At 32.5% G+C, this 24205-nt stretch overlaps 4 protein-coding genes across 6 annotated transcripts in view; 2 read left to right on the top strand and 2 right to left on the bottom strand.

Moving 5' to 3' along the window:
- Positions 1-24205, bottom strand: part of Stac (C2 and C2B_Munc13-like domain-containing protein staccato) — a 102344-nt gene that overhangs the window by 37497 nt on the left and 40642 nt on the right. The window lies entirely within an intron of this gene.
- On the top strand, positions 5663-19084 carry LOC139113424 (SEC23-interacting protein). Of its 3 annotated transcripts, none has more exons than XM_070674594.1 (10): positions 5663-5759; positions 5831-6024; positions 12949-13404; positions 13513-15308; positions 15539-16024; positions 16449-16599; positions 16720-17141; positions 17327-17693; positions 17806-18133; positions 18214-19084. In XM_070674594.1, exons 1-10 carry the CDS (start codon positions 5689-5691, stop codon positions 18461-18463), a joined length of 4521 nt encoding a protein of 1506 aa, XP_070530695.1. In that variant the 5' UTR covers positions 5663-5688; the 3' UTR covers positions 18464-19084. The 3 variants fall into 3 exon arrangements, with proteins under 3 accessions (XP_070530695.1, XP_070530694.1, XP_070530696.1); XM_070674593.1 differs by having other exon boundaries at positions 16422-16599; XM_070674595.1 differs by lacking the exons at positions 5663-5759; positions 5831-6024 and adding an exon at positions 6031-6404 and having other exon boundaries at positions 16422-16599.
- On the bottom strand, positions 6478-12352 carry LOC139113427 (uncharacterized). The gene is made up of 12 exons (XM_070674606.1): positions 11773-12352; positions 11472-11554; positions 11062-11156; positions 10853-10999; positions 10651-10780; positions 9962-10177; positions 8857-8969; positions 8541-8756; positions 8020-8348; positions 7636-7792; positions 7325-7451; positions 6478-7225 (listed from the first exon to the last, which is right to left on the bottom strand). Exons 1-12 carry the CDS (start codon positions 12078-12080, stop codon positions 6864-6866), a joined length of 2283 nt encoding a protein of 760 aa, XP_070530707.1. The 5' UTR covers positions 12081-12352; the 3' UTR covers positions 6478-6863.
- The window catches only part of LOC139113430 (nucleolysin TIAR), a 461769-nt gene continuing 458563 nt past the window's right edge, over positions 21000-24205 (top strand). The window contains exons 1-2 of the mRNA XM_070674610.1: positions 21000-21203; positions 22318-22414. Coding sequence (XP_070530711.1) covers positions 21166-21203; positions 22318-22414 — 135 coding nt within the window. The 5' untranslated portion in view covers positions 21000-21165. The remainder of the gene's footprint in view (positions 21204-22317; positions 22415-24205) is intronic.

Raw genomic sequence — 24205 nt, 5'->3', positions numbered from 1 at the left:
CTTGCTATTTGCTTTATCGCACTTTCCATATATTTATCTTTCTGTCTAAATCACTACACCCGTTTACGTACGTTATACGTGGAATTTTATACTTGTTTCACCGATGCATTTATTTTTGTAACGTACGCTTGAAAATTAACCGGCATTTAAATAATTTGATGTGGCTCGTATATTTATCTTACGTTTTAAAATTTACATTTGGTATTACTGTAATGTAAAAAAAAAAAAAATCGAGGTACAACATTTATATTATTTATATTTATGCAAAATTCTATTTAATATGTGCGCAGAGAAATAAAATATTAATAAAATAATTAAAAAAAAAAATACTCTTAATGAATAAATTAAGAACGTTGTGAGAATCTTTTTAAATTACTTAATTCTTTTTCCCCCTGCTTTACAAAATTAATATTTTCATTTTCTATGTGAAGTGTGTAGACAAAATAATAAAAGAAATCTCTTTTATACCGTCCTCTCTCAGCTTTCATTGTATATAGTCTCTCCTTTTTCTTTGCATCTCTTCTCTTTTAAGCCCTCCCTCCCTTTGCCTCTTACTGCCCCTCTGCTTATATTTGTTGCTCTTTTTACTATTCTCCCTCTCCCACTGAGTTTCCTCCTTTTCTGCGTTATTCTCTGCGTCCTTCACTCGTAGATGGGCTTTTTAGCGGAATAAAACCAAGCAACGTTAAAGAGCGGTTGTTACGAGATGGTTGAGGAGGTGGGGGAGGGAGGGGGAGGGAAGGAGGGAGAAGGGTTGGATGGGATTAACCGCAGTTTTAATCGTGAACCTTCTTTGACGGACGAAATTCATATAAACGCATGAGCACTTTAGTAAAACGACCGAATTATGTTGCTTTAGTTTAAGAGGTATGCAAATCTTTGAAGTTGCTTGGGATATATTGCAAACTAATCAATTTATCCGCAGATTATATAAATAGCTACGCATAAACTGTATGCAAACTACGAACAAGTTTGGAACAAAATGATATTTGCAATTAATGATACTACACATCTTTATGCGGTAATAGTAAAATTAAAAAATTACCAAAGTATCGTTTAAAAAAAAAATTGTTTTTACGTATTTCACGCCTACGTACAAATTAAAAATGGCGTTGTTGTTAAAGATTTAAAAAGAAAAAAAAAACGCAATATTGTTGGAGTATATTTCAAGACATTCAGAAATATGGCGAAGCAGATTTCAATATCGCAGTTGACCGAATGACAAATTGGTATTGCAAAGCGACTCTTGACGTTTCCCTCAGCCTTTCGTGTTTTTACTCAAACAGGCATCCATATACACCAGTCGCTCGGGGTAATTGAAATCGGAGGAAACCGAGCTTGTGGTGGTGTTTCCCCCGACTCGGCCACGACGAAGCGCAACGCAAATTTTATTACGGCGCGCCTCTATCCACTTCGTTAGATACCACTTTGTTTATCATTCGCGGATATTAAAATCGTCAGTGTGACGTATACGTGAATGTATATCCATCGTTTTGCCATTTGCACATCGCATCACTGACTCTCAAAATTTTCATATTTTCACAACTCCCTACTTTCTGAAATATTTTTGATTTTGAATTTATCTTGATAGAATTAGATAAAGTATATTAAACAAATATGATTATTCATTTATATAAATTTCTGAAATTAAATGTAAAAGTATACTTATTTATTTTTTTTTTTTTTTTAAGGACTGTTTGCAAAATTATACGCTTCCGAGTAATCTCAGAGAGCATTCCTACATTCGAAATATGTAATCTTTGTTATAATTTACCATTACATTGTTGTGAAATACTCAACCTCTAGAATCCGCAATTCATATACATGTAAGTTTAAATTCCTGTACTAATTCTGTCATTAATGGAAAATAACGATGAATATAATACAGATTTAATTACTCCTATTACCCTGAAAATTAACTGTTTAAGCCTAAATAATTTGAATCGAATATAAATACGGATTACTTTTAATTAAATTATTAATTAATTTTAATACCTTCGGCACGTCGTATAAAATACAATTAACATATAAAACGTTTCAACAACATTGTACACCAGAATTATAGAAATCTCAAAAGTCTGTAGAATGTTTCAGCATCCAATTAGATCTGCCGACACGACAACGAGTAGTCGAGTATAATTTATTACGTAGCGAAACGACTAGTTGCAACTGATTGCAATATTCTTCTAGATGCGGCTCTCTCGCATCGATCAGCAGGATGAGCGACATTCGCGTTATTAAGGGGTAAAGCGTGCAAATATTTTTCTAACAATTAGCCTGTGTCAACTGGCTGCACCTGAACGCCTACAGTTACTATCGATATCATTACTCTATAAAACCTTTAAATACATAGTTCCAATTAATTTACCATACATATTAAAATGAAGTTATTACCAAATGTCATACGTACGTTTCATAGAAAAGTTCAATATCATGCATAAACGTTTAATAGAGTAAAAAGTTCTATTAGATGATATAAATTGCGATTAGCGCAAGTAATAATAAAGTTGTTGAATAATATTATGCAGAAACATGTCATGATTTATTTGTATCAATAAACGTATTAATTTAAGTATTAAATAAGGACAAAGTTAAATATTTTTTATACATATAACTGAAGTGGTACTTGTGATTTCGTTCAGCTTTTATGGAAATTAAAACGCACCATCGAAATTCCTCAAAAAATCATACAAAAAATAATATAACATTTTATGAATATCCATCTATTTATAGCTAATTGGCTAAAACGGATGATATTCATACTTTTTAATTATTGTTTCAAATACTTCGGTAAGTACATTGTTCTACGTAAAATATTGCAACAAAATTGGTTTTACATCATTTTTTAATTTTTATCTCATGGCACCATAAAATTATAACAAAGAATTAAATAATATTAATATTAGAAAAGTAAAGTGTTAAATGTTTGAGGAAGTTGAAAGTCTACATTAATTACCATAAAATGCAACATAGCAATTTATAAAAAAATTATTTTAAACTTAAAGAAAATTTTTCTTTAGACATTAATCGTATATTATTGTACTACAGATTTAATAATGTGTAATAATAATTCATGAATAAGCAGCTTGCATATTGCTGCGGCAAACAGTCGAGATTTGAAGATGTTTGGTATTTGACTAAATGGGGATTGTGCATGCGCGTTCGTAGCTGTCACTAATCATGACCGCGAATATACATCCCGTAAAAAGCATAACCGCTATGCAGGACGTACGACGGAAGGGAAACGTACGCTCGAGGGGTTGCGTACAGGTCGCATTCATAACATCAGACGGAGTAATAAAAGTCAGCACCCTATCCCCGTTGCTTTCTACGCCGCCCTCATTCTGCCTGGATACCCAGAGGAACGTGAAGGGGCGTGGAGATGCGTAGGTGAGTCAAAAAAGCGAAAAGAGGGAGAAACGTTGCGACTTGTATTGTTCGCGCAGGCATGTGATATATTCGTGAAACATCGTTGCACACACATATCTATGTATTTATGTAATATCTGATATTTTCAGATTTATACGTTCCTCGAAGAATTTTATAGAATTTAGAGACTTATGAAGCGAATACTTTGCGAAATAAAAAGAAAGGTGTACCTTCGTGATTATTATACAATATAGTAAAATTGTTTATCACTGCAAAATTTTTTTTTTCCACAAATCTTGTAGGATAGATTTTGTTTAAAAAAAAAATTGATATAAATAATATTTTATAATTTTATAAACTTATTTACGCGTCATTGTTAATATTTATAATAAAAATTAATACTTCTGAAACAAAATTTGATTTTAAAAATGCGAATAAGAGTTTAAAGAAATATATATTTTTAAGGTTCAAGAGACATGCTAACACGACCAGTTAGAGACACGATGATTGTACCCTGACAATCACTTTGTCCCAAATATAATCCCCCTGTTGTAAACCACTTCAGAGGCCACCCTTCGTAGTCGGGTCAAGTGTTTTCTCCCACTAACATGCATCTAAAGGGTGCCGTCGAAAGAATCGCAACTATTTCATTTTGGGGCAGATTAGATAGATTAGCGGACAAGGATGCACGACCGAGCAATATTTAGAGATGTCATCTGCGACTAACGACATGGGGTCAAAGAATATTATTTTTTCGCTGATGCGTGACGTAATTTTATTATCGGAGCATAACTTGTGTCCGCGTCTATTAAAAATAGTAGCGTTGAAAATACGTTCTTTGAGTTCTTTTTTTTTTTTTTAATTATAAATATTAAAATTAAATATTGTGTAAATTTAAAAATTAAATAAAATAAAAATAGTTTTTATAAATATATTTAAAAGATATTATTTTTAGGAATTATTTTTAAAAATTAAGGATTAACCTGTTAACAGACTTAGATCGTTGAAAATAGCAAGTGTGCATAAAGGGTTAAAACTTCGTTTGGCATATAAGAGACAGGCAATCTATAGTATTTGTATCACATGCTGCTAATTACGTCGCGCTTTGAAGTTTTAATACCCTCATCTTTGAGTAAGCTCTTGCCAAAAAGGATTAAATCGAAAATCGGATTCCAGTATTTAATCTTTTGCAACATAAGCCTACGAAAGTCAAAGCACGTTGATTAAAATAATTCTTGAGTAATAAGGATATGTACAATCTAAACGCAATTGCGAATTATCTTTATACTAGACTTTTTCCGAGATGTAATATTTTTACAGATATCCAATAAATAATAACAAGTAAAAAATTTTTATAAAAAGAATTATTTAAATATATTAAAATTACTATTACTTTTAAAAATTGAATATACATAGATATTTAATTTTATGCTTATTAGTAAAACAATTAAAATCAATGGTGCTTTTAATAAATAGTTACTATTATTAATAAAATATACATACGTATATTATATTACTAAAGTTTAATTTTGGTTTGACTGCAATTTCCATCTAAACCGGCTGATGAGAAAACAGAAACTCTGAATATCAGAGGTTGCTAAACTCATGTTTAAATGTACATTACAAAATATTTTTCTAACTAAAAAAAAAAAAAAAAAATGCAAAGTTTAATTTAATCAGGATTTAATGTAATTATTCGGTGTAAATACTCTTAAATATTGTAATTGTAATATTATAATATGTATTTAAAGAATAATTTAATTTTTCTATATACAATATCTCTCAAATTAAAAAAACCTTACAATGTATACGTATAAGGTGCATATAATACAGGAATGCATCGAGATATGATTTAATCGATAATTTCTGAAATATCACGTAGCTATTTAGTACCAAATATTAAAGTGAATATTGAGGGCGGTAGTGTACAGAAGATTGAATAATCCTATAAAAAACTTTTCAGATTTCTTTTTGATATTACACAACCATGATAATAGAAAATAATTAATGGCACGTAACAGGACTGTCGTATGCTGCACAAAGTTAATTAAAAAAATTTGTCTCGCTTTATTGCTTGCTAAAAAATTATTTCTAAAAAAAATAAAAATTTATTTTCAAAAATTTATGTTGCGCAGTATTATTTAACATTCACGTTTATATTAATATTAATTTATATTTTTTATAATTATTTATAAATTGATATATAGTACGGCAGATTTTAGTGCCATCTTCGACACATATTCAAGTAATACCAATGTAAAATTGGAGACTTACAAAATTTCCTAAATCGCTGAAGTTGCAAGAAAGTTACGTTCTGTAATGCCACGGAGCAGGAACAACGTTCTCAACGTGTCAAATTGCTGCAAGAAGCACACGTGCCTACGTGGACGGTAAAATTGTGCAATATTATTTTAAAGGGAAATTCGGAAATATAGTGATTATCTTTTTTTTTTTGGTGAAGGGAAAACATCCTCAAATGTCAGTGCTATAGCAAGCAGTGTAATTTTGATATCGCAGAGAACATGAATGGCTCATCGCGTAAAGTAAAAAACCCGTTGTTGTCCGCCGCTGGTCCGGGCTTTCCTTTCGAGAATTACGCGGAGAACACATTGTTGGTACCAGTTACGCCAGCAACTCCAGCCGTGCTCCGAGACGGTGAGTTTAAGTAAAAGTCATGGGTGGGGCTCGATAAATCTGTGAATTGTGTATATGTGCTATCTGACGACACAGAGAAGTGGTTAATAATCGATTCCGAAATAAGTTTCGCGTGAGTGCGGCCTCTTACTCCGTTTACTCCGCTTAGACGTGCTCGACTCCCTTAGCATCGCGTTTCTGTGCTCGACTAGAATTCACTCGTGAGCTAACATCTGTTACTCGGTCATCTTTTACTCTGTCGGCATTACAGAAAAAGAGACTGTGTGACAAGAATCTCTGAATTTAGTATGGGACATTCATCATCTTCTAGGCCAACCTAAATCATTTTCAGATTCACACGAACATATGCACAGAAGTCATAATGATACAAGGAACGTCATGTAAGATGTCATTTCTTCGTGCATGCTATTTCTGTGCATTAATCTATCTAGAATTAAATTGTAAAAGACAAACGTCGAGCTATGAGAGTTCATTTAAATCTACCTGCTTAAATAAATTTCTAAGACTTGCAAAATATATATTCAGTGAAAAATCCCTCAAACAAGTACGTGTCTCTCGTAAAAAAAAATCTTAATTAATTAAAAAGGATTCGATTGAATATTAAGGAAGTGACAAGGCTTTAGTTTCGTGTTCTTGTTTGCATATGTGGATGTATATAGATCAGCTACACATATCATTCTACAATACTTGCAATATTAATTTAATTTTACATAGAAATTAATTAAATACTTTATTTATGTACACGGTATGAATAATATTTTCGGCAGTTGCATTTATAGTTTTTTGTAATGGCTATTGGGCTGATTACGATAATAAAGTTATAGTTGATGTTAGTATCGTTAGAAGCTCGTTCTTTCGGATCGAGCAGGCTGCCTAGAACCGTACCTTTGTGTGTAGGGTAAATCGTGACTGTTTCTTTTACGAACGCAATAAACTATTGCGATAACGAGTAGTATTAAAAGAAAAAGAAGAAGTAATACACCAAGTACGATAGCTGCTATTTCCCCCTGCGACAGATTATCCCATACATTTACATCAATAGTGCGAGTGTACTGATTTTCAGCTATGTCTATCGCTGTAATTGTAGCCGTTGTTGTGCAGCATGTCGACCAATAATAAAATGTTACACGATCTTTGGTGCCACTGATGTACTTAGTAACCGGATATATTCTATTTGGTATTGCCACCACACTTTTTAAACCTGCACAGAGATACCGAGTGATTTAATTACCTAATTACCTAAAAGATTTCGTTACTATAATTATTATTTATTTGTTCGCCCTGTTACGTAATTTATTACCTGAGTCATAATCTTGGACAGTGATATCAACGCTCCAAACCGTTTTATCACAGCGATCTTTGTCCAGCTTGCCAGCACAGTTATTATTGAACCAATATTCAATTGTTGGCTTTACATTGTCAACTTTCTGAATAAAAATAAAAATCACAGATGATATAAAATCTATCTGCACTTGAGTGATAAAAAAATTAGAAAATCTATTAATGTTCAAATTGAAACATTGCAATACATATAATTATTTTTATATTATTCTGTTATATTGTATTGTTTTGCTAATTATTATTTTTTAATTTTAAAGACTTTCTGTGTACCTTGTTCAATGTATTCTGAACGAAAACTTGCACTGTTTTCTCCGATATTTCTGTACCAACAATATTTACTGTAAGAGTATTGACAGTATCTTGGCTAGCCGATGGTATAAGAATATCTACAGCTACTTGATCTGTCTGTCCTGGATACAGCCACATGCTGCTCGATATAAATTTATAAAAACACGTATAAATTATTAAAAAAAAAAAAAATTGAGACGTAAGATTAATATTATTATTTCATTTTTAAATTAAAAATAAATGTTTTCTATAAATATTAAATAAATATTTATCACCTAGTATTGCTTTATAAATTTTATATAATTTTCTTTTTAATTTCAGAAAATTATTTTTTACTTAGTTTTAGCGTCAAAGTAATTTACTTACTATATTGGTTGAATATTAATAATTCTAAATGGTGAGCTTCTTGCTTGAATTGCATATCTAACCGGAAGAACGCAATTATTTGTTGCATCAAAAATCACTCTGTGTCTTGTTCCTGGCGCGGCAATCAATTTACTATTAGGATTTAATTCTAGTAATACCTTTCTCTTTTCGAAAGGTTCCTCATTAATTTGTGTTGAAAGTCTTTGACTCTGATCACTCTCCGCTATCTGCATTGGTACAAAATCACTAACAGACGATTCCAATTTTACATCAACATTATTTTCATTTAACGACGTGACTTCCGATGATCGAGCTTGAATTTTCTCTTCCTGCATGATACAAAATTTGTTCTATATTATATTATTAGATATTTTTTATGTCTTGCCTATCTGTTAATAATTATAATTATTTTTTATGGTTAATAAAAATTTAATAAAAAATATTAAATGGACAATTAAGAAAACGTATGTGTTTTAATAATTTATGTGATTTAAGATAACTTTTTTTTTTTTGTTAAATACCTTAAAAATGTTGGATGTATTCGGTAAAATTCTAAATGCTCCGTAACTCATTAAGGAATTATTATGTATAAAAAAATTAATAATATTTTTATCAATTGCTGTAGCAGATTTACGCGAGTAGAATGACGTATCAGAAAAATTATCTGCTGATCTCTTAAATACAAATTCACGTTTAAAAAGATCGGTGCTGTTATTAATAATATTCTTACGAGTTTCCTATAAAATACATAGTTTTATTAATTACGTAAAAAACATATATGTCTAATTATAACTGCATGCTGCAGAATATGTAGTTAATAAATTTTATTTAACTTACGTGCTTCATGCTTTCGAGTTTATTTATAGTTTTGTCAGTTACAGACGATGCTTTGTTTCGTCTGATACGCTTTTTACTTACTATCTCATGCACAGTCTCTTTTTTATTAATTTCTAAAGAAAACAATAAAGTTTAAAATTAATAATCAAACTAATTTAAAAACTATCAATTAATTTTATTGAAATAAATAAGATAAGAAAGATAGTATTTGGTGGACCGATTAAAAATAGAATTACGGATAATAATAGCATTGGCGTTGTTACGCGTATTTTAATCGTCGTTAAAGTAGAGTATAAATTTCTACTCTAGCAAAAAATTATTTTTTTACTATCAAAAATAACTTTAGCTTTGTTTTTAATCACTTACATTATAAAGATTAGGCTAAAAAACTAATCACGTTCTCTTTATTAATTTAAGTACTTTTTATACGTCTTGTGCCGATGTGCGTCAGATGTAAATCTCGGAAAAATAAGAAAGAGAAAGAAAGAGAAAAGGAGAGAGAGAGAGAGAGATCAGACCAAAGAGCAACGAATGAATTACACAATCTCGCGTATCTGCCAGCCAGAAACTAACGGGTTGGCAGTTGTCAGATGGCTGCCGTGTTAAAAGGAAGTTGGAAGTTGCGCGAGAGTGCGCCGATGCAAACTCACACGTTTTGCCGATTGTTAAATCACGATTTATTCGCGTGTAAATCAAAGTGAGTGATATTTCTTCGTTTTTGTTACGAAAAAAAACTATATCGTTGAGAGTTATGTCTACTTAATTTTATTGATTAAAAACGTAATAAAATAAAATAATATGACCTCGATACGTAAAACAGTTACAGCATATAAAACAGTTTATAATTAATAAATCAGCATTTACGCGTACATAGACATATACGATGACTTTTTTAAATCATCATAAAATATTTGTGCAGCAATTTACATATATATGTTAAAAACGTGGCTTTTGTGCAACGTAAAAATAAATTTTCCCATTTTTTTTTCTTTTTTTTACAAATATCTTTTTATAAGAGTTTTTATTGAGTTAAAAATAAGTATTAATCGTTTCATGAATTGATAAATCGCCGTATATTAATACGGTACGTTGCAATTCCACTTACCACTCGTAAAGGTAGGGTCGATCATATTAATCTTTGTATTATCTTTCTTATTTTTCCCATAATAAGCTATCACGTCAAAGTTGTAGTTTGAATTTTCCACCCCTGTTAGCTTCAAGCACCATCTACCCCAAAGGCTGCGTGCGCCGACAGCCACCCCTTTCGTGTTGTGTGTACTTGTCAATGACATTACTATTCCTGGCATTTCTACCATTCTGTCTGTTAAAGTGCATTGAAAGTGAAAATAACTCTCAAATTAAATGTACTATTAATTAAAATGGTAAGACCAATTCATTGCCAATAAAAATATCGCATTTGTTAATATAACGGTCTATTTTTCTGCATTGTTATAAGTCCACTAATAAGTTGTGCGTGTGACGTATTTTATGTAAGGCATATCGTGTATTAGATAATTATAACTAGAAAAACTTCATAAGATAGTCAATGAATAACTGCAAAAACTAGTTTTTGTGTGATATTTATTTAGTACGTGGCAATGAATATGAAAGAAACAACCGCCCGATCGATATTGGCCTTGGAATATAGAGGTTAAATGAAACCGTGTGTAACGACAGTAATCTTATATACATGATCGAATTTATCTATCAACAAAAATAAAATAATACACGTATAAATGAGAACTAGTGTGATGTAATTTCTTCGTTTCTAAAAATTATTAGAGAATTACTCACTTGTAGGTATTATCAAAACTGCACGCGTAAGATTTCCCAAAATGTTAATTACAATTCCAGTTACATTAGCCTCAGTTTGAAAATGAGTTTCAGTATATCCATTTAAATTAGTTTTATGTGTTATTTTTTTCTAAAATAAGTACAAGTACTAAATTATTATTTAAAAAATTCTTTTTTATGTTGAAATTAATTTTGAACTTACTGTGAATACTGGAATAATATTTGAAGGATAATTTTTTAATATCTTGGTATTTTGTCGATTAAATTTTGCATTTATATGAAATTCATTATTCTCCGCAATTAAATTTTTTTCCACGTTTATATGATCGCAATGTAAATTAAGATACATCTACAAATGATAAATACGTAATAATATTTGTCAATATTTATCATTATTACTAAATAACTTACTGTGCAGTAGTCTAACACTGTTAAATTTTTATAATTGACAGGTAGATATTTTAATATCTTTAAGTTTGGATTATTTTCTAGCAAGGGCAAATTATCTAAAATATCATAAAAAATAATATATTATCTAAAGCTGATTTAAATCAATATAAAATGTATTTATAATTATATCGTTATCTACCCACGTCATATTATTTATAGTTTTAACATATATATGTAAATACTATTAAATTACTTCTCAATAATTACTAGAATGTGTTTTTAGAAATTAACAATTGGCAATTTCAGCGCAATTTGTATAATTCACGTACGTCATTTAATCGAACAAGATAAACCATGTCAATAATTGTGATAACTTACAGAAAGTTCATTTACGTTAAACCATATTACTCACGCTATGTTAAAATTATTACCTCCTTTGTTCCGATCGTTGAATAACAAAACGAGATTAACGTTTTCTACATCTTTGCTAGTTTTCAATCGTTGTACACAATACCTATTAACAAAAATATTTTTCATTTTTGTCTGCTTTGTAGAAATATAATTTTTTAAATGTAATTTTCAATAAAAATTCTTTTGCATGCCGTTTACGTATTAAATGTAAGTCAAAATAATTTATATTAAAATTTAAAAAATTGTATAAAGCTTGTTTTGACGACTCGTATAGTATTACTTTTATAATAATTTTTATTATTGCGTAAATTAATAACAAACCTAGAACACTTCGCTTCTTTTAAACTGTTTAAGTTTTTCGCTTCCGTCGTTTGATTTTTTGCAAACGGAGATTCTTGTAGAGTTTTCGGCTGAATCAAATCATTTTTTAAAATAATTCCAGTTGATCTTGTTTCTATCTCGGTTGATCGCTTAATTCGCGCGCTATCTATTCCGAACATTCTCACATCTGATTGGAAAGTATTGTTACTCGACCGAGAAACTTTAGCGATTGATTCAGCGGTAGCATTTCTGCATAGAATGCAAGTCAAATAGCACGTCACAAAAATTCGGAACACACGTAACTTCATATTGCGTCTCTACTAGGAAAACGTCGAACGAAAGACTCAACACAAAAATGACCGGCATACTTATAAAGTTTCGTTCGCGTAAGTTTACAAAGGGGTAACGCGTCTTCAGTTACATTGACGATAACGTGAACGCAAAAGTAAATCTGGGCGTTAACGTACGTCGTTGCACAATCATAAGTTTCTCGTTATGAGCAAACTTGGGTACGCGATATTTTGAGAAACTGTATTATAAATTCTATGACCATTGCATTGATATTAATTTTGATTGTACTTCGAGTGAAGCATTTGTTGCATTATTCTTTCTATAAACTAATATATACGACCACAAAAACATTTTTATTAATACGTAAACCATTTTATTCTCGTAATATCTAATGACCAACGAGTGCACGAATATTTAATAATGCAAGTATGTAAAATATTCATATAATATTAATATAAATTTTTTAATTTAATAAACAGATGTTATTATTAGTAATTACGATTTTGGCACATTATATATGTGCATATGGATAAATTCATAAATAAAACGTGAATCATCACAAAAACGTTGGTAAATCAAAGTCCATTGGGATACTCATAATCAACTATATAAAAGAGTAAGAATAATTCTCGTTGGTTCGCATTATCTTCGTCATTGGTCTTACGTTCATTGCATCCTGTTCAATATTGACAGTTCGTGAATAACGTGTTAGAGAATTCAGTCGGAAAAGGAAAATTTTGTCAACGTATTACATCTGATTACTTAAAATTTATTACATAGATATACTAAGACAAGTTAAAGATTGAACTTATCTCTTGCTTTAATTATAAAATATTATTTGACATTTTTAAATTAAATTAAATTAATCATCTTTTTTTTTTTTAGATCCTGAGCTCGACAATTTCATAGGACAAGATCCGATCAATGCCCAGTCTCAAATCTCATCAAGGACAAACGAGGATTCTCTCACGAATACATCTTTTCAATCCAAGGAAAATAAAGACACAACGAATCAGCCTGGCAAATCAGGATATCTTACGTCAATTCTCTCTTCCTTGCCGAACCTGTCGTTGTCATCGAATAAATCTGATTTCTCAGGACCGCAAATAAATCAGACACCCGAGAATACCAGCGGAACGACGCACGAGCCTAATCCTTATATAACGCCGCAAGGGTACCATGGTTCTCAGTCGGAAATACCAGGATTCTTAGCAATTAATCCTCAAGATTCTCGAAGTACAAACTTGTCAGGATTTGCTGCTTACGGTCCCACCGGCGCTGTACCCAACCCTTCTCAGCCTGCAGCAGCAGCCCCACCCAGTGTATCTCAACCTGGCTATAGTAAGAACAAATTACAACTAAATATTTATAAGATTATACTTTAATAAATATTAATATTTTATTAAAAAAAAATTTTAATTAATTAAAGATAATTATTTCTTGTTAAAGCGCCCGTTTCCTATCGACTTGGTAATCAACGACGCTTGAAATATGCACCGCCGCCTGATCTGACATCTAATAACGCAAAGCCATATCCGAATCCAACATTGCAGTCATTTTTGCCAACACAAAATGCCTCCGCGCCACCGACTATTTTAAATCCATATGAATCGGAAGGATTGACGCAAAGCAACAACTTTAATGTACAGCAGACAAGTTCTATACCCGAGCCGAAACTTCCAACGTCTGAACAGTTATCGCGAAATAGTTCTCTCCAAAACTCATTTCGATCCAGTCCAGTTACAGCAGGAACGTCATACAACAATTCGTCTGTAACGTCTACGAACCAGAATCAATTTTTCGAGAGTTCCTCTGTGTCTGCGCAATTTGCTTCATCGTCTAAACCGATACCTGCGCGTGTATTGGAGCCAGCAACTCCACAAAATACTCCGGCGAACGTTTCGTTTCCCGGCTTCACTCCTTACGTCAATCAAAATATACCATCGACATATAATTTCGACAAAGAAGTAAATGTGCTTAAAAATTCTAATCTGAATTCGCCCCCGGAATCTTCGAAGAGCGGTTTTTCGAATACACCATTAGAAACGACTACAGATTCGGCGTACAAACCGGCATTAACGTCCGGAGAAACCGAGGCCACATTTGCGCCAATATCGGCAGCCAAGGTAACAGAAAAATTAGAGCATTTACTCGCGGAGCAGCAAGAAAATTCATCTTGCACAGCACCCTCCAAGGCTTCCTCGGAAATTGACGAAATTACATCGAGCGTTACTACCGAATTAGCGAAATCTTTCGAATCGCAAAACGATGCGCTAAAGGCTACAAATGAGATAATCGATAAACCACATGAAGCAAAGTTGAATGATGTACAAGAGAAAGCCGCTCAGCCTGGAAGTGACACATGGAGTGACGTGTTTCTTGGGCAAGAGCCAACGGCGCAATCAGTGATACGTCCGGAAATACACACTACTGATAACAGTACTACATCGGATTTGCAAACGGTTAAGTCAAACGTATATCCGCTTCAACAGCATTATCACGTGCAACCGATATCTGCACCAAATTCCAGTTTTTTCACTGATAAATCGGCGGAACAAAAGTCAAGCTTGAACTACGTATCGCCTGCCGAACCTCCGCGAACAGATTCCTCCCCTGCCAATTTTTACAATTTACCAAAATCAACGGAGCAGTCGGTAAATACATTTTTCGATCCCCCGAAACCGAATCAAGTCACGAGTTTTTCTCAAGAAAAAAATATAAATCTTTTCGGACAACCAGTTAGCAATATAAATAATCAACAGCCTGAAGAAAATTATTTTGCACTTAATTCTAAAACAACTGATTCTTCGGTTTCTCACGTACCGTTTTGGAACGTTGAGCAATCCTCTCATTCTCAAACGTTAAACGTTGCGCCTACCCAGCCAGTATCTAATCAATCGGTATACACTGCTCCCATACAACAATCGGCGCCGATATTTTATAATCCGACTCAGTTTGCAAATAAATTGCCTACACAATCGACTTTTCAACATACGTATGAGCAACGTCCCTCTCAACAGCAATTATATCAAAATTCGCCGTTTTACGAGAATACTAGCGGGCTGCAACAGCCTTACGCTATTCCCGAAAATAATATCGCATATCCCACGCCTACTATTTCGATAGCAACATCAGTACCTGAACCGACTGGATCAGCTACTCTCAATCCTGTTCAAATGTCAGTTAATTCGCCAAATACTAATCGTACCACCCCCGACACCGTGCCACTAAGTTTTCAAAATTGGGTAAGAGCACATGTTATACGTATAGCTTTAATTTATTAATTAAATTAGGAAAAGCTTGTCTTATAAATTTTTATAAAATTAATTTACTAGAAATATATGTTATTCTAAATGACTCAAAATATAACAGTGTCATATTTATATATAGAATATATTTAATATTTAATATTTAATATTAAAATATATTTAATATTTGTATATAGAATTATATAAAAAATAATAATATTTTTCAGGCCTCTGGATCTTCCGACAAACGAATGCAGTACAGACCGGTGTACCACCATTGGTTTTATCGTAAAGAGGTGGAGAGCAAAACGTTATGGCTGCCGTTCTCTATGCAGGACAGCTTAAAATTGGAAGAAGCTCACAATTCGAGCGATATTTCACCTGAAACCATAGTGGCTACTGATGGCGGTCGTTACGATGTCGATATTTTACGTCGAGAAAGAGCACCCGTTTACTGGACTGGAACATCGAATGAAGTCAGACGATGTTCTTGGTTTTTTAAAGGAACAGCTGAAGCAAGATATGCTCCATATAGCGAAAACATCGCTGCGAAACTTGAGGACGAATACAAACTGGCGTGTCAGTCGAATATATGGAATCGAAAAGTTGAACTAAATAATGGAGAATATATTGTTTTTCATAACGCTACAGTGCAAGCTCATTATTCACAACCGGCTTCTCCCGATGTGACAGGATCTTGGGGAAATAACGCTGTAAGTTGATGTGTTATAATAATGGCAATTGTTTAAATATTATTTGAATATTGTATGGTATATTATAATTGGCTGCTTTTTTAGTCAAAATTAATTATTTAAAATTGTTGCATTCATAGCTTACATGTGTATACAGCTTTTGATTTATATAATATTATATATGTTGCAAATTGTAATTAAAAATATCACATATTATTATCGCATACTCAATATTATTAACACTTTATTAGTGCTGTTTTTATTTATTTTACAAAGCATTATTGCTGTTAATTTGAAATATTTAATTCTTTATAAATCACTTTAATTATTCAAAAACTGCAATCGAGTTCTTATTTATTTATATTTTTTACACTGCACGCATGGTTCTGTTTTATATCGCAAATCCTAATTTCTACAGGCTTCAGAGGACAGTACATATTTACAGGGTTCTGCAAGTAAACCGAAAGTTGTTAAAAGAGGAGTCGATGAATTTAATATAGACGAGGGTGAACCTGAGAAAGTGGATCATCTTCTATTTCTCGTTCATGGTATCGGAAGTGTTTGCGATTTAAAGTTCCGCACCGTAGAAGAAGTTGGTAAGTTATAAAAAGTATGACATTAATTGTAATAAATTAGTGATAGTAATCGTTTCTAAAAAATCTCTAATCGTATATGTGTTTAATGATATTAATAATTATGCCAATGTTTTATGACAGTTAGCGAATTTCGAAGTATATCATATCAACTGGTGCAGTCACATTATCGCACAGCGAGCGAACAAGGAATTGTAAATAGAATAGAAGTTTTACCAATTTCTTGGCATACGACGCTTCATACTGACACAGGAATTGATAAGCAACTGCAAGCTATTACGTTAGAGAGTATTCCGAAGTTGCGACATTTTACTAACGATACTTTATTGGACGTACTCTTCTATACTAGTCCGATATACTGTCAAACTATCATGCAAACAGTCGGAAACGAGATGAACAGATTGTACGCGCTATTCAAAGAAAGAAATCCCACGTTTGGTGGAGGAGTATATTTAGGTGGTCATTCTTTGGGCAGTTTAATTATGTTTGATCTACTGTGCCATCAAAAGCCCGCGAAAGATGACGAAAACGAGATCATTGACGAAGTGAGTAACGATATAAAGAAATATAAGTGCGAAAAATAAATTAGATAATTTATTAATTAATTTTATAATATATAATAATTAATTAATTATGTTATTAATTTAATATTATTAATATGATATATAATAATTAATTTAACTCTAAGATTTTTATTATTTAAATAAAAAAATGTTTATTGCAATTGCAGGAGGATGACAGTATTGCAACCATTAAGCCAATGCCCGCGGCCATTATTAAGAAGCACCTTAGTAGAAGAATTAGCTACGTAATGGGGGCTGCGGGAACAGGCCAGCCTTATATAAATTATCCGCAACTAAATTTTAACCCGTGTGCCTTCTTTGCTCTCGGTAGCCCGATTGGCATGTTCGTAACGGTCCGAGGCATCGACACTCTTGGAGAAAATTTCACGTTGCCTACTTGCCCGGCTTTCTTTAATATCTTTCACCCGTTTGATCCGGTAGCTTATCGAGTGGAATCCTTAATCAATCCTGAAGCGTGTAATTACCGACCAATGCTCATACCACACCATAAAGGCAGGAAGAGAATGCATTTAGGTGTGCAAGCAAAAATTGTTTGATTTCTAAATTACGCTCATGATCAGTAATAATAATTTACAAATAATTAAATTAATTTATATGCTTATTAATTGAAATTTGACTGTTACAGAGTTAAAAGAAACGATGGCGCGTGTCGGGGCGGATTTGAAACAAAAATTAATTGACTCGGTGAGACACACGTGGAATTCGTTCTATCAATTAGCCTTGTTTCACAAGCCGGACAACCAAATTTTGGAACGCGAAATCGATAAAGTTGTCGAAGAGCAATTGCAGAAACCGCCAAATGTAGCGGATCAATCTAACAACGACGACGATGGTGCCGATTTAAAAATAGGAAGACTTAACGGTGGTCGAAGAATAGATTACGTACTTCAAGAAGCGCCTTTCGAATATATTAATGAATATATTTTTGCTCTTACAAGCCACATCTGTTACTGGTAAATAATATTGTATATATTCCTTACGAGAAATATTTTTTATTACGCTATATATTGAGATGTAATTTAATTTCTTTCAGGGAATCTGAAGATACCATGCTTTTGATATTAAAGGAAATATATGGATCTAGAGGTATTCAAACCGACGCACAACTTCCTCAGCAGTCAATGTCAATTGAGAGAATAACTCCTTCTCCATCTTTATCTGTTTTGTCACCTAGTGGAAGTAATGTAGGAACACCACTTGTTATGGGCGTAGACCCTACAGTGCCTATGTCCGGTAAATCTGTCGGTCCACCACCTAAGACTGGTTTTGTACCGAAATCTTGATCGACAGAATATTTTTCCTATAATTACGTATCGCAACATTAAATTACGATTGCAAGTTAAAATAAAAATTAATGTTACTTTTGATAAGATTAAAAAAATTAAATTGACATGCCTGAAGTTAAAAAGAAAAAAAAACAGAATACAGAAAAAACGAATTTTGTATTCACGGTTGTTTTTCTATTATTTATAAATTTTAATAACATTTAATAATGCATAAATATGAAATATTAATTGATATAAAATTGACTTGTGTTAATAACTTTTTTTTAAATAAAATTTAGTTAGTAACACGAATTAGATATTAAATACAAAAAGATGTAAATAAGATTTTAACTTCTTGATTGAAATAGATGATAATTTTTCTTGCAATTTATGTATATATGCATATTTAATGCATATTCGTATATATTATTAATAAAGAATGTTAATTACAAAAAAAAAAATATAGAAACGAGATGTGTGCAAATATATAAAATAACATGTAAATACATAATTTGCGATTTAACTGTATAAAGGTATAGTGGATTATATAAATTTTCATAATCTGCTTAAATTTATAAATATACTGATTTAAACTCTTATGTATGCGCGCGTATTTGAATAAAATACTGTATTCTTTTATATTATTGTCAATTACTTGTATTTCCTTATATAAATTAATAATAAAAATGTACGTCTGTACTGTTAATTATCGATATTTAATTGATAATAATAGAAGTAATTTTAAATTAACATTATACGTGTATAGCGAGACAAGGCAGAATTATAAGGAACTTCAATTTCGGTAATGTCGACATTGTACACTCAGGTAGTGCCGATATGTTCTTTAAAATGGTGTTACATGTTCAATCGGATCAGCGAATGGCGTCACCTTATCGCGCAAGCAGCTTTAGCGGGGCTAGAAAAAAAGAGGGGAAAAAAGAAAAAAAAAAAAAAAAAGAGAACGCTTCGGCACATGCACGGCTATCACGAAACGCTAATTAATTGCGGTGCAAGCCCACCAGGTTCGAGACTGCTTTGCATTTTGCGTGCAGGCCCTCGTAAAACTACATGCCTGTCAGCCCCGGCGAATTTCAAGATGATTTATCGTTCTCGCAAAACTAAGTTTTTCGCGGTACTCGTGGCTTCTCGGCGGCTCCGAAAGGCACAGCCGACGCTTTCGACATGCAACTGTGGCCGCAACTGTGGGCGCGATCCGTAAAGTTGACGTCGCTGATCAACTATTATTTTATATCCTCACCATCTAACCGAACTGACTTTGAAATATTTTTATTTGAAATCTTTCGATGTGAGACTCTCGGCTGAATTGTTTCACGGTGACCCGCATACGCTATAATTGCGGGAAAATTAAGTGTCGGCTTTTACGTGACGGTGTTTAATACTTGTACGATCTGCACTGTCACGCGAATAATCATGCGCACGAAAAGTTTTTACGTTAATCTTTCCGTAACTTTATCAAATTATAATACAAATTGAGAAACTATAGGTATTGAGATTAAAATCCATAACTTTTTTTTTCAACACACCTAACATTAATATATGTAACTGTGATATATAATCTGAACTTTAAACTACGTTATGTACGTACGTACAAACGTAAGCAAAATAAAAAAAAATAAAAATAAAAAAAATCTGCACGTGCAAATTATAAATTTTATAAAATTCTCATGCCTAAATAAAATATTTATTGAAGTTTTGCTTCGTGTTCTATGGAATACTTTTAGCTTTTATAATATAAAACTGAGAGAAATATTAACATGCGAATGTGCTCGTCTGTGTAGAACGTTTTCCTTGAAATTTATGGAAAATTTTCTATGCTAAGAATAACTGTTGTGCGTTATTATTTTCGTGTACAATACCATTCAAATGTGGCTGTCCAGCAATTCGATATGCTTTGGTTACTACTGTGTGCACGATGCGCAGCCACGTTTCCCTTTTCAACATGCAAATACTCGTACATCGCGAGACAGACGTTTACGTTTAACGGCAGTAACATAAAGTAGGGTAAGGGTAAGATTTTACAACGAGCCCTAGAATAGTGATTTACATCTCGGAAAACTCCACGACGTTTACGATAGCTACTCACGAATTATTTATAGCATCTGGCCATGGCAGGGCGAAATTCACATGTATATCTTTTTTGTTTTTCCCAAAGAGAAATCGTGACAAAGTAAATATAATTGAACGTTTCTACAAAAACGTAGCGATTATTTACTAAATTAAAGATACAATGGAAAGCGTGAGTGAATAAACAGCTATAGTAACCGGTGAAATAAGTAAGTGGATGCTAATAATTACAAGTATTATCTCCTTTTGATGCAATAAGTGTATCACAGAGTCGTTATAAAATTTATATATAAATTGAAATATTTCAGTTCTTTAAAACAACGCGGTATTAATTTGAAAGAAAAGTAATGTTGAGTTTTATTCATCGAAATATTAATATAAATTTATTATGCAATTTTTCAAGTTTAAAATATGAATAGTTTAGAATTAGAAATTGCCGCTTATTGATAGACTTTTTGGCAGTACGCAAGATCCACGCACGCGCTAAGAGCAATTCCATTATTAGGAGACTTTAGACCTTCTACGCTCTAGTTGGCGTGCATTTCGGTGAAATTAGTCGATTTTAACGTGTAAGTATGTGAGAAGCTGCTGTGTAGCAGCTCGTCGCGGCGTGAAATATATCGCTAAGTGTCAATATGCTAGATGAGAGAGACACGAACGAGATGAAAACTTTGTGAGTATTATTCGAATTATTCTTTCAAATATTAATTTAAATAATTTAAGTAGATATATAAAACTACACGATAATATCTGATTTACTTCGTTACTTAATCATTAGTTAACACTTACGGCAAATAAATTGTAACACATACGAATCGTGCGATACAATGTGATGCGCAATAAAAATTCTCAGTGAAATCTGTCTGTTCTTTACCTTAAAACGTTATATAGGCAATTTAACCCTTTAATGTGTAGTCTTGTACATCAAAATTCTCTTCCTGTAATTAAAGAAGAAATATTATGGTCATCCGAGCTTAGTTTATGTATGTCCGTATTGCGGTACATTTTATTCCGCGATACGTATAACGAGTTAATGGCAAGTTTATGCGCGGCTCCGATGACATTTACTACTGCTCTATTCCCGCTCTGCTCACGTAACAGTTGCCCGTATTATCGTATTGTTTCCTGAAGCACTCTTCATTGTTCTTCCATTACGGAAATCGAGCTCCGGCTACGAGTTTAGAATTTATCGTGCGATACATACCGCCGCGCGCCGTGTATGGTATACATTTCGGAAATTTGGATTTTTGCCTATTTCCGCTCTAATTCGACTGTTGGACATATGGGTTTCTGGCACGTATCCATCCCTCGCTATATTTTCTAGAACAACTCGCGGCTTCGTGACTGTGCTACCATCAAGATTTAATGATCAAATTCGAATTTCAAATTAATCCCAACTAATACTTAGTTTTCCGTCATATCTTATGCTAATGACGTAGATTGTATCCAAAGAGATACGAGATACAGTCGGTTTGTTCGTTTCTGTGACATTAAATTTTTGAGATTAATATTTGATATTCATTATCTTTAAATTATTCGTATGTCTGTTTCCTTGTCACCAGTACGATATAAAGAATATTAAAAAAAAGTTTTGAAAAAAAAATTTGTTTTATAGATATTATTTTGAATTATTTAAAAAAGATACATATGTTTTAGTCTAATTGAAAAAAAAATATAAAGAGAGAAGTTAATATGTTGTAGCACATTGTAATGCATAAAACACCAAATTTTTATGTTATGCAAATATAATTACAGTAGTTAATAATTAATTTTGTTTTATTTATAAGGTATGTGGGTAATTTGGATCATACAGTGTCGGAAGATTTATTGTGCGCTCTGTTTTCGAACATCGGCAGCATTAAAAGTTGCAAGATTATCAGAGAGGTAAGTCCTTTTGCTTTGTTTTCTTTTCTTCCAATGCAATTTATATTTATATAACGTTAATCTATTTGTACAATTAATTAAAAAAAAAAAAAAAAAAAAAGTTTGTCTTGAAGTATTATAAATCAGTAGCTGACAAATAAATTAAATAAATCCAGCATAGGAATAATATATTATACATTTTAATATACTTTTTATAATAATTATAAAGACAGGGCAGTTCCTATTTATATCGACAATATCGACTTCGATCTGTCAAAGTTACACTTGCGAATGATTGTGGCCATTTACATGATATGCTATCACAGTCAGGAAGCGTGCCGAGACAAGCTAGTTTCTCTCTTGTGATCTGCTACGAGCTCCACCCTCAAAGATCATATCGTTTGCACGAAAGCCCGCATTAAAGCAGGCAGTTCTGTCGTTATATCGATAGCCGCGAGAGAGAGTTGTACGCGAATATACATCTTATTTAACGTTACTGCATTAATAGCCGCTTAGCTCTCTTAGAAATATGATATCTTTATTTTCTAAAATATGCGGTAAAATATTAATTTAAACTCTTTTAATTATTTTTAATTCAAAATTAATAAAATAAGAGGAAGTTATAAAAACCAAAGAATATATAATAATGATAATAAACCGTAAACGCCACAAACTGCATTTTTTTTTAATAATGAGAAAAACTAGACTTTAGTGATTTATTAACAAAAGGAGAATTAGCGAATTATTTTAGTTGAAAAATAAGTAACATTTTTCATAAGTGTGCGTCTATGCATGCGTCAATATATGAAAGAAACCGTTCGACGGAAGCGTTAATATTCACAAATGTGATTACAAAACAGCGTGCGGACATAGTAAGTGAGCAAAGGTATCAAACATCGAGATTTGTACACTTTTCATCTAGATTCTCGTAAGATTTAACCTCAGTTATTTCTCTCCATCTTTCTCAGCTCGTTATATATTATTTTTCTTCTATACTGGTTAGTTGCATGCACCGACGAGATATACGCTCGTTGCACGATGCAGTTTCGTGCGACGTAACACTTGTTCATCATCTACCTTCGTGTATACGTCATACAAAGTTTTTTTTCCCTTCATCGTCACTGTTCTTCCCTTGTTTCCTACTGCTCTTTATTTTTCTACCTTCATTAAACAGCGAGTATATGCTACCTATCACAGAAGATATTACGTGGCCCGGAAAGTAATATTAGTAAAGCACGTTAGACTCATTTCTTTTTTTTCTTTTTTTCGTGCGCATTTACGATTAAAAACACTAAAAGAGTACTCCACAGAGTAATTTATAAAGCATGGATAACAAGAATTAAAATAATAAAGTTTTATCTTTCACGTACATTGGATTTTTGTTTAAAAATTTTTATAGAATTGTGAATAATCGTAGATATATGTTAAGTCTCAATAATAATTAGAAGTCCAATACTGAGCCCGAAATCTAATGTTCGAAACGTCTTATAATGTGCTAGAGAAGCTAGATATTTGAACGTTTTTCGTATGTCAACGCGCGGTCGACTGCCGGTCCACCGGACCGGCCGGGTCCCGCGCGCCAGGTGGACGTGCAGCATGATGGCCGCCGATGTAAACACACGCACGTGCTCGCAGCGGCCAGCGGGCCCGGCGGTCGATGAACTCGTCGGCAGTCGAGCGCGCGTTAGCTAGGTCAGTACGCGCGCCAATTGATTAATACCCAGCAAAAAATATACAGTAACGACTAGATACTAGCTCAATAGTCACTAAATAACAAATACTTTCTTACAAATTATGACTAATACCTATTAA

This window comes from Cardiocondyla obscurior, linkage group LG02 (assembly GCF_019399895.1).
Source record: "Cardiocondyla obscurior isolate alpha-2009 linkage group LG02, Cobs3.1, whole genome shotgun sequence".
NCBI classification, from domain to species: domain Eukaryota; kingdom Metazoa; phylum Arthropoda; class Insecta; order Hymenoptera; family Formicidae; genus Cardiocondyla; species Cardiocondyla obscurior.
Note: the sequence above shows the minus strand (reverse complement) of the source record. Positions and strands in the feature narration are given on the sequence as shown.